Source organism: Phyllobates terribilis, unplaced genomic scaffold (genome assembly GCF_046119375.1).
Source record: "Phyllobates terribilis strain yellow unplaced genomic scaffold, ASM4611937v1 Scaffold_7__3_contigs__length_470593459, whole genome shotgun sequence".
Taxonomy (NCBI): Eukaryota; Metazoa; Chordata; class Amphibia; order Anura; family Dendrobatidae; genus Phyllobates; species Phyllobates terribilis.
This window is the reverse complement of record NW_027362767.1, coordinates 423675764-423691873: the sequence shown is the minus strand read 5'-3', so window position 1 is coordinate 423691873 and position 16110 is coordinate 423675764. Positions and strand designations below refer to the sequence as shown.

The following is a 16110-nucleotide window of genomic DNA, read 5'->3' as shown; positions in this document are numbered from 1 at the left end:
TGATGTGTGCTTAGGATCATTATACATTTGTAGAAGCCATCCTCTTTTCACCTTCAGTTTTTTTTACAGATGGTGTTATGTTTGCATGAAGATTTTGTTGAAATTTCATTGAATCCATGCTTCGCTCTAACCGTGAAATGTAGGAATGGTGTTCCTTTCATCATAGGCCTTGTTGACCTCTCTCCAAATGTAACTTTTATGGTTGTGACCAAAAAGTTAAATTTTGGTCTCATCACTCCAAATTACCAGGTTCCAGAAGTTTTGAGGCTTGTCTCTGTGCTGTTTGATGTATTGTAGGCGAGATACTTTGTGGCATTTGCGCAGTAATGGCTTTCTTCTGGCGACTCGACCATGTAGCCCATTTTTCTTCAGGTGCCTCCTTATTGTGCATCTTGAAACTGCCACACCGCTAGTTTTCAGAGAGTCCTGAATTTCAGCTGATGTTATTTGTGGGTTTTTCTTTGCATCCCGAACAATTTTCCTGGCAGTTGTGGCCGAAAAATATTTGTTGGTCTACCTGACCGTGGTTTGGTTTTTACAGAGTCCCTGATTTTCCATTTGTTAATCACAGTTTGAACGCTGCTGAGTGGCATTATCAATTCCTTTGATATCTTTTTGTATCCCTTTCCTGTGTTATATAGTTCAACTACCTTTTCCCATAGATCCGTTAACAATTCTTTTTGCTTTCCCCATGACTCACAATCCAGAAACGTCAGTGGCTGGATGAAAGATGCAAGAGTCTGTCTGGATCCCAGAAACTCACTCAGCTTTTATGCACACACACTGATGACAAGCAAACAGGTCACAGGTGAGGATGTTACCTTTAGTAGCCATTCAAACCCATTTGTGTCAAATTCTGTGCATGTTATCAGGCCAAAATCACCAGGGTATGTGAACTTTTGATCAGGGTCATTTGGATGTTTTTGGTTGTCATTAAGATTTAAAAAGAGAAAACACAGTAGTTTGGCAATAAATGGCTTCACCCAACCAATAACCATGAGTGGAGAAAAAGGTTTTTTGTTATCATTCATATTCTCTGAAACAAGACCAAGAAAGGAAAAATTCTGCCGGGGTATGTAAACTTTTGAACACAACTGTATATATTCATGTTCTGCTCATCCCAGTCTGTAAACCTCAGACTTTTTCCTCAGAAGTTCATGTGTGTGATGAATTTGGTGATATCGCTGGTCTCCTCCTCTCTGCAAACACTGGTTGTGACACTGAATTGTTTACTTGAGCGTTTCCCGGAGGTCACTGGTCATCCATGCCCGTTATATAATCCACCTTCATCTCTTGAGGGTGCAGAGGGAAGAATAAAAAAAAGGCAACGGTCGCACATGAGCGAGGATCGGGACAAGATGTTACCTCTAATTCTGCTCAGCCACATAGCATGTAAGTGGTGAGATCCCAGCTTGTTTATTCACATTTACAGGTGGAGCAGGTTTTATTGCAGCAAGTGATGCCTTAGAGCCAGAGCAGTTTCCATACGATCTGTGGTGTAGCGTAGGTGGGTGCGAGTGCCGGGAGCAGGGCACATATTTCGCGGCTCCTATCCCAGGAACCATTAGCACTTCCTGAGTTGCTTCCACCAGTGCAGCATTGAACCTCTTATCTCCTATGCATGTGAGTTGTAATTTGAGGAAAATACTGATGTAATTACAGTTTATGTTTTAACCTCCTAGGTTTTTTCTTTTTGCTGAAATCAGACAAAAAATTGGAAAAATAAAGTTGCATATTGCTAGTATTTTTTTTTTTTCAATTTGTTATGTATCAGTTCTATAAACAAAAAGCAAAACCGCAATAAGAAGAATTACAATTCCCCCAAGACTCAAGAAAAAGCAAAACAAGATAAGCAGCAGAATATACCTGCTCAGATCTTCAGCCCTAAATGCACCAGCAGGAGGCAGCAAACTCAGATAAAGATGGCGGCTACACAGGTGCAAACTACTGATGAGACAACCACTCGCAACCGACCATTTCACGGAGGGGTGATCGCTTAGTATTAGAATTGCACACAAAAAGGCTAGTATATAATCCAATCCCTAGCCCTAAACCCAACTCAACAAAATTTTGCAACCCCCATCGACTTTTAATATAATGTATGTACACAGTGACTGCACCAGCAGAATAGTGAGTGCAGCTCTGGAGTATAATACAGGATGTAACTCAGGATTGGAATATGTGTATTTATGCATAACAGGCAAACTAGTTTTGCCCTTTAATAATATAAACCTCTGCTCATACTAACTTATTGTTGTTGCTTCTGACGCGCCCCCTGGGCTGTGGGGTACATGGTGCCGGGCCGATCGTTGCTAGGGGAGATGTCACAGTGGCGGTGACCCGGGCCATGACCCAGGGCGGTCAATCAAAAGGGAATTATTTACAGGGGATTTATAGTTTTAAATATATATAGTTCGTGGCGCCACCTGTGGTAAGCGGCTAAAGGGAGCCGCCGCTGCAAAGCAGTCCTCTGGAGCTGATGTTAATGCAGCAGAGTTGGTTTAGCTCTCCACAGGTAGAGCTTAGCTCCAGGGCAGTGTAGATGTTGTAGATGTTGCTGGGCGTTATAGTGCAGGGGTGATGGCGCAGCAGTAATTCACAGAGACAGTGGGGTGCAGTCTTCAGAGTTTACTCACAGTTGTTAAGTTCCTCAGGTTGCACTGTACAGGTTACAGCCTCCCATGTCGCGCTGCGTTCACCAGGCAGGGGTTCAGCAATCCCTCAGGTAATTCAAGAGTGCCTGACAGGACCACCTTCTGTGTGCCGTCCTCAGTCGTCTTCCTGCGCTGGCTCTCGCCCTCCTGCCCTGCGCCTCACAATCAGTGTCCCAATCCGGTAGCCTCAGGTCTTGTCGGGCGACCTGCAGTCCCCTAGACCCTCTGTGGCCACCTTTTCGGCGATATAGTTGTGGATGTGGCCACTGCACCTTACAAGTACAGCAGCCTCCGGTTCCTAGCTGAGCCTTGTAGTTCTCCATTAGTTTAGGGGCCGGTCCCCTCTGCGGCTCGATCCCTCCACCACCTGGCAGATTTGGGCGTACGGGTGGCCTCCAGCACATCCCGTACCCCTGGGATCCCTTCTGCTCCTGGAGCCTTTCTCCTGCTCCCTCTTCTGTCTCAGTCCTGGGCCTCTCAGGCTAGGCCCGCCTCCAGAGCAGAGCTCCTACAGAGCCACTGCTCCCCTCACTTTCCTCCTCTGACTGATCTGACTGAGCTCACTTCCCAAGATAGTTCCCTATTTTATATCACTCCCTCACCAGTGCTCCCCTGATCTTCATCCTCCACCCACACCCACTACATGGTTCCCCTTTACTAGGTTCCCCTCCACTCCAGCCAGGGACCAGGGACTGTGCTCTCCCTTAGGAGCAATCTCCCCCTGCCCCTACTGAAGTGGACGTGTTGGATGCAGGTGTTAGGGTCCCGGGCAGCACTCCCTCCTTACCTGAGAGAAGGAGACACCACACCTCTGGGTGAGATACAGTACCTCTGTGGCGACTGAACCCTCAGGGGCGCCACACTTCTCTTTGAATTACTTTTCTTCATTGAGATTATTCTTCCTTTCTTTTTAGTGTGTATTGCGACCTCTACCCCTAAATGTGATCTTAAAAAAATAACCATTACTGGTGGGAATCACAGTCTGACCGATGGGGTGAATGTTGGCAGCACGGTGGAGTACAGCTGCCCTGAAGGAATGTACCCGCACCCGTCCCGATCACGGGATTGCCTCTACACTGGTCAGTGGTCGGATGAGAAAGTGAAGGCGCAATGTAGAGGTAACTGACTATATACATCTACTTAATGAGAACCGGTGAGACTAATAAGCAATAAACAGGGGCAGCGCTATAGGGGGAGCAGAGGCAGCAGTCACATCTGGGTCCTAGTGCCTGTTAGAGACTTGTCTGCCATGTACAAGGCAGCAGTATTATATGGTCGGTCCAGTGCCTTGTTGCACATTTTGCATTGCAGCCAAGAAGCTTTAGTTATACTTTGGAGAATAAAAAGAGTATAATACACTATATATAATTATACACACTGTTACACTGGACAGCTTGGGCCTCCCTGAGATTTTCCATAGGGTTGTTTTCTAATGGGTCCATTGCTGTGTGATACCCTGAGCCCATGGCTGGTCCACCGTTGTGGTAGCATATCATTCCAATGTCTTATTTGTTCATTTTGCCCCCCACAGCGGTGCAGTGCCCCAGACCATCCATGATTGAAAGTGGAAAGTTCTATCCAGCGAAAGCAAGATATTTTGTGGGAGACGTCCTGCGCTTCGAATGCTTTGGAGGGTCTGAAATATTTGGACCTGAGAACCGCACTTGTCAGGCAAATGGAAAATGGAGTGGAGTGAATACAAAATGTGACAATCACGGTAAGATACCCAACAAATTAAAATAATGCTGTACCTATATTGCTTATAATTTGACCCACCATGAGCTCCGTCCATATATCAATGGTGCAATGTGTCATTTATGGTCTCAAAGAGGTAAGAGAGCCCATTTCCACCTCAAAAGCAGCTAACAACTTCTGTCACAGACAAATTATTGGACTGCAAAAGGACCATACGCTGTCAGTGCCTGCACCTGTTATCAAAGTTGTCAGAGACAGAGATGCACATCCTCAACTTCCCATTCAAAGTTTAAATATAGTAAAATTCTGTCCGCCTGCAGCCACCACTAGGGGGAGCCAACTGCACATGGATGTATTCAGCTAGTATTGAACTCTCTGTGAGCTGTAAGAATGTGTATGCAGTGGGCTTCCCCTAGTGGTGGCAATGTCTATAGACATATCTGTGTAAGAAGGGCAAATTCATAAAACTTGATTTATTTTGTATATTTTTTATTGTGCACATGCCATGAATGGTTGAAATGTATCCTAATATTATAGTCTTTTCAGAAACCAAGTTTTTTTCTGCATTTTTCTTACTATTTGAGTTCTTACCTATTACCCCTTTGTTTTCCATACATTTACCCCCACACAGAAAGTGATTGTCCAAATCCAGGAGTTCCTATCGGAGCTACAAAACTAGGTTTTTCCTACAAGGTTGGAGACAAAGTGACATATGAATGTGAGCCGTGGCTGCAGATGTTCGGCTCTAAGGAGAGAGTGTGTATGAAGAACAAACGTTGGTCTGGAGCAGAACCGTCCTGCAGATGTAAGATCATTAGTCTTTATGGAATAAACTGCTATGCTCACTATTTTGTAGACTTTGGGGCATATAGTGTAGTAAAGTGTGTGGCATATAGTGTAATAAACTGTGCAGCATATGGTGTAGTAAACTGCTGCATATGGTGAAGTAAACTGTGCGGCATATATTATAGTAAACTGTATGGCATATAGTGTAGTAAACTGTGCGGCATATGGTGAAGTAAACTGTGCGGCATATAGTGTAGTAAACTGTGCGGCATATAGTGTAGTAAACTGTGCGGCATATAGTGTAGTAAACTATGAGACATAAAGTATAGTAAACTTGCAGCATATAGTGTAGTAAACTGTGTGGCATATAGTGTGGTAAACTATGCAACATATGGTGTAGTAAACTGCGGCATATGGTGAAGTAAACTGTGCGGCATATATTATAGTAAACTGTACGGCATATAGTGTAGTAAACTGTAAGACAAAAAGTATAGTAAACTTTCAGCATATAGTGTAGTAAACTGTGCGGCATATAGTGTGGTAAACTATGCGGCATTTAGTGTAGTAAACTATGCAGCATATGGTGTAGTAAACTGTGCGGCACATAGTGTAGTAAACTGTGCGGGATAAAGTATAGTAAACTGTGCGGGATAAAGTATAGTAAACTGTGCGGCATATAGTGTGGTAAACTATGCGGCATTTAGTGTAGTAAACTATGCAGCATATGGTGTAGTAAACTGTGCAGCACATAGTGTAGTAACCTGTGCGGGATAAAGTATAGTAAACTGTGCGGCATATAACGTATTAAACTGTGCAGAATATAGTGTAGTAAACTGTGTAGCATATTGTGTAGTAAACTGTGCCGCGTATGGTGTAGTAAACTGTGTAGCGATAGTGTAGTAAACTGTGCGGCATATGGTGTATTAAACGGTGCGCCATTTGGTGAAGTAAACTGTGTGGCATATAGTATAGTAAACTGTGCGGTATGTAATGTAGTAAATAGAGATGAGCGGTGTTCGACTCAAACTGTTCGCCAATCTCAAATTCGAGCTGTTTTGGGCGGTGTTCGATTTGAAAAAAATTCGGCTGTTCGAGGTTATGTTCGATAACTGTTCGTGCACCAAAATCATAACTGCATTTTTTCTCAGTAATGATGAAAATTAATGTTAATACGCAGTTTGAGTGTACAGCGGGGCGGGGGGAGGGGCAGGGGATGGATCTCTGCAGGAACAATGAAGATCTCCATTTTTTTTTCTCTTTCCCGCATTTGCAGTGGGGAGGTGCAATCTGTCAGCCTATCAGCAGCGCACACACGGAGCAAAGTGCTTTTTTTCACATAAGCAAGGGCATGTGTGATTGGCAGTGTATGTCACATGTCCTTGCCCTATAAGACCCAGCCATTTTCCCCGTCGCCACCATTTTGTCACTGCTGCAGCTGCGTGTTAGACGGCACCGCTGTTGCTGTGTGCGCTATACCTTGTTAATTTCAAGCCAATTTTCGCACAAATATACAGATAGCTTGGGAGTAGGGAATAGTTGTGATTGCAGTCCTTTTAAGGACTAGGTTACAGCATTTCCTACGACTTTTATCAGGCAGGTCTGTGCTCTTAAATAGATAGATTGTGGGAGTAAAGACTAATTGTAATTGGAGTCCTTTTCAGGACTAGGTTACATCAGTTCCTATCAGTTTTTGCCAGGCAGGTCTGTGCCAGTGCTGTGCAAGTTTTTTTCACAGCATTTGGCTGAATCTAGCAAAGCTAATCCTTTTTGGCCTATTGCAGAGTGTGTTAGTCAGTGGAGTAGCCTATCTGTGTTGCAAGATATACCACCTGTGTATAGAATACCAATTTTTTTTACTGCACCTAGTGAAGTAAAATCTTTTGGGCATAGCATCATTCTATTAGTCCATCTATACTGACCTCCATCAGGTTGCAAATTCAATATAATTTTTATCTGCATCTAGCTCTGAAAAAATATTTGGGCTTCTAGCAGTGTGTGGGACTTGGTCTATTAGTCCATCTATACTAACCTCCACCAGGTTGCAAATTAAAAATAATTTTTTTCTGCATCTAGCTCTGAAAAAATATTTAGGCTTCTAGCAGTGTGTGGGACTTGTTGTATTAGTCCATCTATACTGACCTCCATCAGGTTGCAAATTCAATCTAATTTTTTTCTGAGAAGAAGTAAATTTGCGATAGTTGTAGTGAACAGAAGGACGGCACGAGAGATTTTGAGTGCAAGGGATAATTTTATTTAATTGAACATGTGCTTAAAAATAGCTAGTTAAAATGATTCAGACTCAGTGAGGTCACTGGGTCGGATATGAGAATAGGTATTAAAAGTATTAAAAGTTTTAAAATCGATAAATAGATCGGTGTCCACTGATACAAGGTAATCACTGATTGATAAAAATAGGCCTTTTTCCCTCGTAGTCTGAGGATGTTCGGTTGTAGTAGATGTATAAGGAGGCAAAGGCTTTTAGACCTGGTGGGATAGAATAGGAATGTATAAATATGGTATACTAATGAGCGATGGGGGAAGGGGTAGGTATCTGTTTGTCTGTGGTTACCTGATACTGGTGCCTCGTATGGGGTATGGAGGTTCACTGGTGGCACGTGTTGGTGCCTGGGAGGGAGGACGAGGAGTACCTAGAGTGGGGTACACAAAAAAATGTGTGGATCATGGGGGGTGGAACTCGACGGAGATGTCTCTGCTGGACTCTGAGTTGGGTCGTGAGTTACCTGTTCTTGGTATGGTACTCAATAGACTGTGGTAGTAGTTGGCTGTTGTTCCACAGTAGTACTGCTACTGGTTTGACAGTCAGCAGGCTGTGTAGATAATACTGGATTCACCGGAGTAGTACTATAGGGAGTGAGAGGAGGCAAGTATTAAGAATAGGGTGCAGGGCTCAAGGGTTAAGATACTGGGTTCGAAGGGGGCAATTTTGGATTAGTTACCTTCTAGAGGGTAGCGGGGGGTGTCCTGATTATTTTTGATGACTAGGAGGTAGTGGTCCTGGTCCTTCTTGGAGAGAGGTAGAGGATATGTCACACACGACTGTGGGTTGATGATCTGAGTTAGATCTGTAGGGGGAAGGAATAAGGATAGATCATAAATTAACTGATGTAGCTGTGGTACAAGCCTTGGAGACAAGAGGTTTAGGGTTACCTGTTTGTAGGTACAAGGGGCATCCAGGGACGTCTTAGAATGTGCTGGAGGTAGTAGTCCTGGTCCCTTGTTGAGTGGAGGTAGCACGAGGAGGTCAGAAGTAGGATGCAGCAAGAGGCTTGTACTAGCATGTAATGCCTCTGTTCGCTGTATAGAGATCTGTAGGGAGGGGGAGGGGGTGTATCTGTTAAGGTATCACTGGGTGGTGGCTGTAGCCTCCAATTTGTACCCAGAGATCGTGATTTACCTGCTTCGTAGGGATTAGGGTGTCAATAGTAGATGCTGGTTCAGGTCTCCATAATGTAGATACAGCAGGGTGCTGTAGTAGGAGGCTATAGTTATGTCAGAGGTAACCAGAGATAGGATACAGCACGAGGCTTATGTTATCCTATGTTGGGTGCACCAGGAGGCTCTGGCTGAAAACAGTGGGTGCCAGATTCAGCAATAGGGAGGGTTGCTGGTGCAGAGCCCAACTGAAGGGGTTGGTAGCAAGTACTGCGGGGAAAAGGGAAAGACCGTTAGAGGGTCAGCTGGGTACAGTATGTGTGGCACCCCAGGGGTCTGGTTTCCACAGTAACAGCAATGTTATGTCTGAGAGCAGGTGGGAGGTCTCTTGGTCAGGGATCCTATGCATGCCACACCTCCTGCCCAGTCCTGGGAGGGGAAGAACTTCCCCTATATAAACCTAGGGCTGAGGCAGGGTTAGGGAGTAGAGAAGAAGTAGAGACAGAGAAGCAGATATAGGAAAAGAACATCAGGAGCTCTGTGGGAGCAGTGCTACAAGGAGTCAGGGGCTGGCAGCTGCAGAGCTCGCCCTGACTGAGAAGTTATCACCGGACCCGGAGTCCGAGGCTGTGGGGACTAACCCCTATCCAGCAGCAGAAACCGACCGGCAGGGGATTGCAGGTCCTCTGGCCCAGAAACCCGAAGGCACGGTCACACGCGTGGGACCAGCACCGCCGTCGTGGAGCGGAAGCTACTAGAAGGCCCCGAGTCACCGGCCATACGGGTGAGCACCACACGGTACACTCAGGGACGTGGGCTACTTATACCCGCCTCTAGCAAGGTAGCCGGAAGGGTATCGTTAGTTTGGGAGGCCTACAACTCCGCCTGGCCAGGGGAGATCCCATCTGCTCAAGGACTGACCAGGCCCCAATCGCTAGCCAGTACTCCGGGAGGGTCTATCTTTGTCACCAGTAAAGACCCTGAACTACACCGTACCGTCTCCGAGTGGTTCCTGCTACCCCCATCATCCACGTCGGCTGCCCTGAGGCCATACCCCTCCCGTTGGGGGTTATACTATCACGCTGCACAATCCTACCACCGGCCTCAGCGGTCTGCCCTGCAGCAGCAGCTCCTTAGCTGTACTCAACGGGTGGCGTAGTCGTCCAACATCTACCGCTAATACAGCGCCACTTAGTCTGACTCCCTGGGCACGGACCGGATCACCGCCACGAGACTACAACCCTAAAGAGATCCGGCTCCGGGTAAGCTCCCGCGTGCGCAACGCAGCGCGACACAGGCCCAGGGGCGCGTCAACTTTTGGCGTAGTCGGCAGGATTTCGTGCCCGCAACCACCGGGTACTGCGTGCCTGAAAAAGACTGTTCAAACTTACCTGTGGTGAAGATTCCCGCCATCCGGCGCCATCTTCCGCTTCCTTCCCGCCGTCGGTGGAGTTTTCCCGCCATCCGGCGCCATCTTCGGCCTTCTTCCCGCCATACGTGGAGTTTTCCCGCCATTGGACGCCATCTTGAGGACGCCGCGCGGGAAGAAGAGGGGCGTGGACTCCGAAAGCGCGCGAGAACTGAAGCCCCGCCTCACGTCCGGACGTTGCGTAAGGTCCTGGAAGGAGCCCAGCAGACGCCGACGTCACAGGAGCGCGACGGAAGGTCCTCAACCCTGACGATCCACTGCGGAGCCGCGGCCTACGGAAGAGGATCATCGCAAGGTAGGCCACGGTCCACTAGGGGGGAGAAGGATGTCGGATACGGAGGAGAGCTTCACCGCTTCAACCCCCGCCAGCGCCACCGCTGTTGCGGTCATGCCTTTCACCATGCCCTATATCCCGGGGGCAGCCTGGCTACCCCAGTACTCAGGGGAGTCACATACCCTGCATGACTTTAGAGAAAAGCTGGATAGCCTCTTCCAGGTGTACCCCCTCACAGAGGAGCAAAAAGTGAGCATCCTGGTGGCCCAATTAACCGGGGCAGCCCAAAGGGAGGTAAAGTCCTGGCCACCTGGGGGGAGGACTGTCGCAGGGATACTAACCCGGCTGAGGGACACCTTTGATACCCGCACCTCAGCCGAGATCAAGCTTAGATTCTACGGGTGCAAACAGCGGGCACATGAGAGTATAAGGGACTATGCCCTGAACCTACAAGAGGCCCTGAGAGCCATTAAGCAGACCGACCCTGACGGCGTGGGAGACGGGGACAGGCTGTTGACTGAACAATTTATAGAGGGTTTATATTGCAATGCCCACCGAACCCAGTTGCGGGCAATGGCCTTACCGGACCCTCATCTGGGATTTGCACAGTTCAAGGACAGAGCCATCCGGGTGCTTCGAGAACCGGCACCAGGTGGCGTTGTGACCCCCAGACGCCCCACTACCACTTACCACCAGGAGGCGGCGCCCTTGTCGGCAGAGCCTGTGAGAGCTGGTGCGCAGGCTTTGAACAATGACCCGGCTCCAGACCTGCACCATCAGGTCCAAGAGCTAGCTAAAAGCGTTGCTGCGCTAACCCGAACTGTGCAGTCTTTACAGATTTCCACTCCAGGGAAGATCCAGCTGGCATCCGGACCGGAGGACATCCCGTGGCGTCGACCAAGGAGGACCCCACCGGCCAGAGGAAGACCCAGCGACCGATACAACGAGGACGGACGACCCATCTGCCGCCGCTGCAATCAACCCGGACATATGGCAAGGTACTGTCCTTTAAACTGGCACAACCTGGGGTAGAGGGCCAACCCCCAGGAAAAAGATCACCAGGCCCATCGAACTGGCGCGACAAATATGTGGGAGGACGTCCAGTCTTACCCGTGGTACTGGATGGCATTCCTATGAGTGCCCTACTGGACACCGGGTTACAGGTCACCACCATCCCGTACGTGCTCTTCAAGCAGTACTGGAATGACTCGGATATCACCCGCTACCCTGACGACGACTTGAGTATCATCGCCAGCAATGGTCAGCCCGTGCCACAGATTGGATTTAAAGAGGTGACCATTAAAATCGGTAGAGTCGAACTGGCAGCACAGGGACTGATCATTGTAGACATTGACAAACACGAGAGTCACCCAAAGATAACTCTAGGAACTAATGTAATTGAAAATTGTCTTGCAGAGGTGATTTTCCTTTTACAGCAGGTTGCCAAGAACGCCAGCTCCGGCCAGCAGCGAGTGCTCCAGAAAGAGATCCGGGCACTGATGCGACGACAACAGCTAGAACTCTCCGGTGGTGAGATTGGTAGCGTGCGAATGTGTGACCCTTTCCCTATTGCCATGCCCCCGAAAAGTGAAATGATGATTTGGTGCCGGGCAGCTATTTGTCTGAGAGGTAGAGATTACCAGGCAATGGTAGAACCAGTTTACTCAGACAGTAGGCCCACCATTTTGACAGCACGGGGGGTGGTCAATGTACGCCATGGGAGGGTGCCCGTTCGCATAATAAATATCGGGAAGAGGGAAGTGTACCTGCCCCGGTATGCCACGCTAGCCAAATTGTATACCATCAATCAAGATTCCATACAGTCCGTAGAACCCTTGCCTCCATCTTCCCCGGAGGAAGGTAACGGCTCTCAGAAAACAATGGAGGACTGGTGTCAGCAACTACATTTGGGTACTGACTCCACTCCCTCACACCAGAAACAGGGAGTCTATCGGGTGGTTCAAGAGTACGAGAGTGTTTAGTAAACACCCGTTAGACTTCGAGCGAGTCAAGGGGGTAGAACACCACATCCCCACGGGAGACCATCCTCCCATAAAAGAGAGGTATCGACCCGTACCCCCTGCACACTACCAACACGCCAAGGGGATGCTTAGAGACATGAAGGAGGCTGGGGTGATCAGGGATAGCTGTAGCCCCTGGGCAGCTCCACTAGTCTTAGTCAAAAAGAAAGACAACACCATGAGGATGTGTGTAGATTACCGGAAAATCAACCGTATCACACACAAGGATGCGTACCCCTTACCAAGGATAGAGGAGTCTTTGGCTGCTTTAAGATCTGCTAACTTCTTCTCTACCTTGGATCTCACTAGTGGGTACTGGCAGGTTCCTGTAGCAGAGGCGGACCGGGAGAAGACCGCATTCACCACCCCGATGGGACTTAGCGAGTTTACCTGCATGCTGTTCGGACTCTGCAACGCTCCAGGAACCTTCCAACGATTAATGGAGTGCTGTCTGGGCCACAGAAACTTCGAGACGGTCCTGCTGTACCTGGACGATGTCATCGTATATTCCAAGACGTATGAGGACCACCTGAAACACCTGGCGGAAGTGTTCGAAGCTCTGGCAAGCTACGGCCTAAAGGTGAAACCCTCCAAGTGTCACCTCCTGAAACCAAAGGTGCAGTACCTGGGACACGTGGTGAGCGCTGATGGAGTGGCTCCCGACCCTGATAAGATCACCGCAATTAAGGAATGGCCAAGTCCCTCCAGTGTAAAGGAAGTGCGGCAGTTCCTCGGGTTGGTAGGCTATTACCGCAGATTCATCCCCGGTTTCACCAAAAAGGCAGCTCCTATGCAGGACCTCCTGATAGGCCAGTCCCGGAAGGCCAAGAACCAGAAGCCACCCTTCAGATGGGAGAAGTTAGAAGAAGAGTCCTTCCGCCAGCTGAAGATGGCCCTCACGGGGGATGAAATCCTGGCGTACCCTGATTACAGCCAGCCCTTTATCCTCTACACCGACGCAAGTAACATCGGGCTAGGAGCCGTGCTGTCCCAGATCCAGCAGGGGAAAGAACGAGTAATCGCTTACGCCAGCCGAAAACTGCGACCCACCGAGAGAAACCCTGAGAATTACAGCTCATTTAAGCTAGAGTTCCTGGCAGTGGTGTGGGCAGTCACCGAACGCTTTAAGCACTACCTCGCTTCTTCCCGGTTCACCGTGTACACGGATAACAACCCGTTGACACACCTGGACACGGCAAGACTCGGTGCCCTAGAGCAGAGATGGATGGCCCGTCTGTCCAACTACGAGTTCACAATCAAATACCGGGCAGGACGCTCCAATACCAACGCGGACGCCCTGTCCAGGATGCCAAACCTACCGGACGTAGGAGAAGATCCAGAGGGACTGGAAGAAGTCGAACTCCCCGCGTTCCACCGTCATGGGACTATCCAGTATTCCCATCGGGTAAGGAGTAAGCAAGCCGCTACGTTTAACCCCTTGCCTCACTACAACTGGGAGGAAACGCAAGACAGTGACCCTGCCGTCCGACTGGTGAAGGAGATGCTGACTCGGCCAGAGGCTCGCCTTGACCCAGACGCTCCGGAGGAAGCCAAGCAACTGTGGGCTGAGAAGAGTCGACTGTTCCTTTATAAGGGGAAGTTGTGCCGCCGAATGGTTAACTCCCGGACGCATGAACTAATCTGGCAAGTAGTGGTGCCACGAAGAGACGCAGCCGTGGTGATGGAGGCATACCACGACGGGGCTGGACACTTCGGATGGAAGAAGCTGGAGTTCCTGCTGCGCGGGCGGTTCCACTGGGTAGGCATGAGGGGAACCATCGAGAGGTGGTGCAGAGACTGTGGCCCGTGCAACCTAAGAAGGAAGGACCGTGCCAGCCAGAAGACTCCCCTGCAGTCCATCGTCACCCGGCAGCCGTTGGAACTGGTAGCCTTGGATCATGTAAAACTGACCCCAAGCAGAAGTGGCTACGTCTACGCACTAACCATCGTGGATCACTACTCCCGGTTCTTGGTTGTCGTCCCCGTCAAGGACTTAGCCGCTCGAACAGCAGCTAGAGCCTTCCAGCAGCATTTCTGCCGTCCACACGGGTACCCGGACCAAGTGTTGACAGACCAGGGACCTGCCTTTGAAGCGGAGGTCTTCCAAGAATTCTGCACTCTGTATGGCTGCCGGAAGATAAGGACGACACCCTATCATCCGCAAACTAATGGACTTTGTGAGAAAATGAACCAGGTGGTGATAGATCTTCTGAAAACATTGCCCCTGGAAGAACGCAGTCTGTGGCCTGAGAGGCTGCCCGACCTAGTGGACCTATACAACCACATCCCGGTAGGTTCCACCAACTGTACCCCGGCTTACCTGATGAGGGCAAGACCTGGTAAGCTACCTGTTGACCTGGAGATGGGAGTCATGACACCCGAGGACACTTCACCAGAAGCAGACTGGGACACAGAGAGGCAGCAGCAGTACCGGAAAGTACAGGAGAGCGTGGAGCGAAGTCTCTGTCAAGCTAGGGAAAGACAAGAGAAAACTTACAACCAGTATGCTCCCGCTGTTCCCCTGGTACCCGGAGAGCAGGTCTTGAAGAGGAAAAGGCGGCTCCACAAGTTGGACGACCAGTGGGAGAATGACCCGTACATCGTACTGCCCTCAAGCCACGACAACCCAAAGGTCTGTACCATCAGTAAAGACGGAGGGGAAACCACAACCATTGTATCCCGGGATCACCTGAAGAAGTGTCCCGAACAGCTACGGAACCCTGAAGAGGAACAAGAAGACCCTCGACCCGTAGAGGAAAGGGAAGATATGGTTAGTACTGTGCTCGGAGACTTCCCTCGGTCTTGGACTCAAGTCAATGGCGCAGTTGTGGTACCCGTACTCACCTTCCTCCAACCAGCATCCCAAGCACCTACGGAGCAACAGGTAGAGCTGGAAGAACAGCCGGTCCAGGAGGCAGAAGACCCCACACCAGCAGACCAGGAGGATCAACCCTCTGCTTATAGTGAACCTGCCATGCCTCTAGTGAGCCAAAGGGCCCGTGGACAGCTGCCCATTTTACCCTTGACAGTTCCTACACCCTGTAGTTCGGGGCTAGACAGTCAGCTCCGTAGGTCCACTAGGGCCACTAGAGGCCAGTTACCCGCACGTTGGAGGATTTGAAGTGTATAAGTTGTTTTATTTATGGTTACCTGTTTTTCTTGTTACTTGTAAATAATTATGTGTTTCTAGTTATTTTTAGGAGTCCTTGGTGGATTTACCGGGAATCCTTGTACAATTGGTTGGAGCGTAACCTAGGAATGGACTAAAGACTGTTAAGGACTCGGGGCAGGACAGACCCCTACCTGGTTACGTCTCCCTGTTTTGGTGAAATGGACACCTTGCTTTTCTTCAAAACTGCACCCGGTTGCGGACACGCCGTAACCATCTTTATGTGTTTTTCTTATTGTATTATTATTGTTTATACCTTGTTATGTTTTTCTAAAAATATGTTTAGTCCCGGAGTACTAAATTTCACTAGGGGGGAATGTGGCACCCCAGGGGTCTGGTTTCCACAGTAACAGCAATGTTATGTCTGAGAGCAGGTGGGAGGTCTCTTGGTCAGGGATCCTATGCATGCCACACCTCCTGGGAGGGGAAGAACTTCCCCTATATAAACCTAGGGCTGAGGCAGGGTTAGGGAGTAGAGAAGAAGTAGAGACAGAGAAGCAGATATAGGAAAAGAACATCAGGAGCTCTGTGGGAGCAGTGCTACAAGGAGTCAGGGGCTGGCAGCTGCAGAGCTCGCCCTGACTGAGAAGTTATCACCGGACCCGGAGTCCGAGGCTGTGGGGACTAACTCCTATCCAGCAGCAGAAACCGACCGGCAGGGGATTGCAGGTCCTCTGGCCCAGAAACCC

At 49.2% G+C, this 16110-nt stretch overlaps 1 protein-coding gene across 1 annotated transcript in view; it reads left to right on the top strand.

The window, feature by feature from the left end:
- Window positions 1-1229: 1229 nt before the first annotated feature.
- The window catches only part of LOC141155152 (complement factor B-like), an 80161-nt gene continuing 65280 nt past the window's right edge, over window positions 1230-16110 (top strand). Inside the window, exons 1-4 of the mRNA XM_073641839.1 lie at window positions 1230-1392; window positions 3569-3772; window positions 4186-4371; window positions 4981-5154. Coding sequence (XP_073497940.1) covers window positions 1338-1392; window positions 3569-3772; window positions 4186-4371; window positions 4981-5154 — 619 coding nt within the window. The 5' untranslated portion in view covers window positions 1230-1337. The remainder of the gene's footprint in view (window positions 1393-3568; window positions 3773-4185; window positions 4372-4980; window positions 5155-16110) is intronic.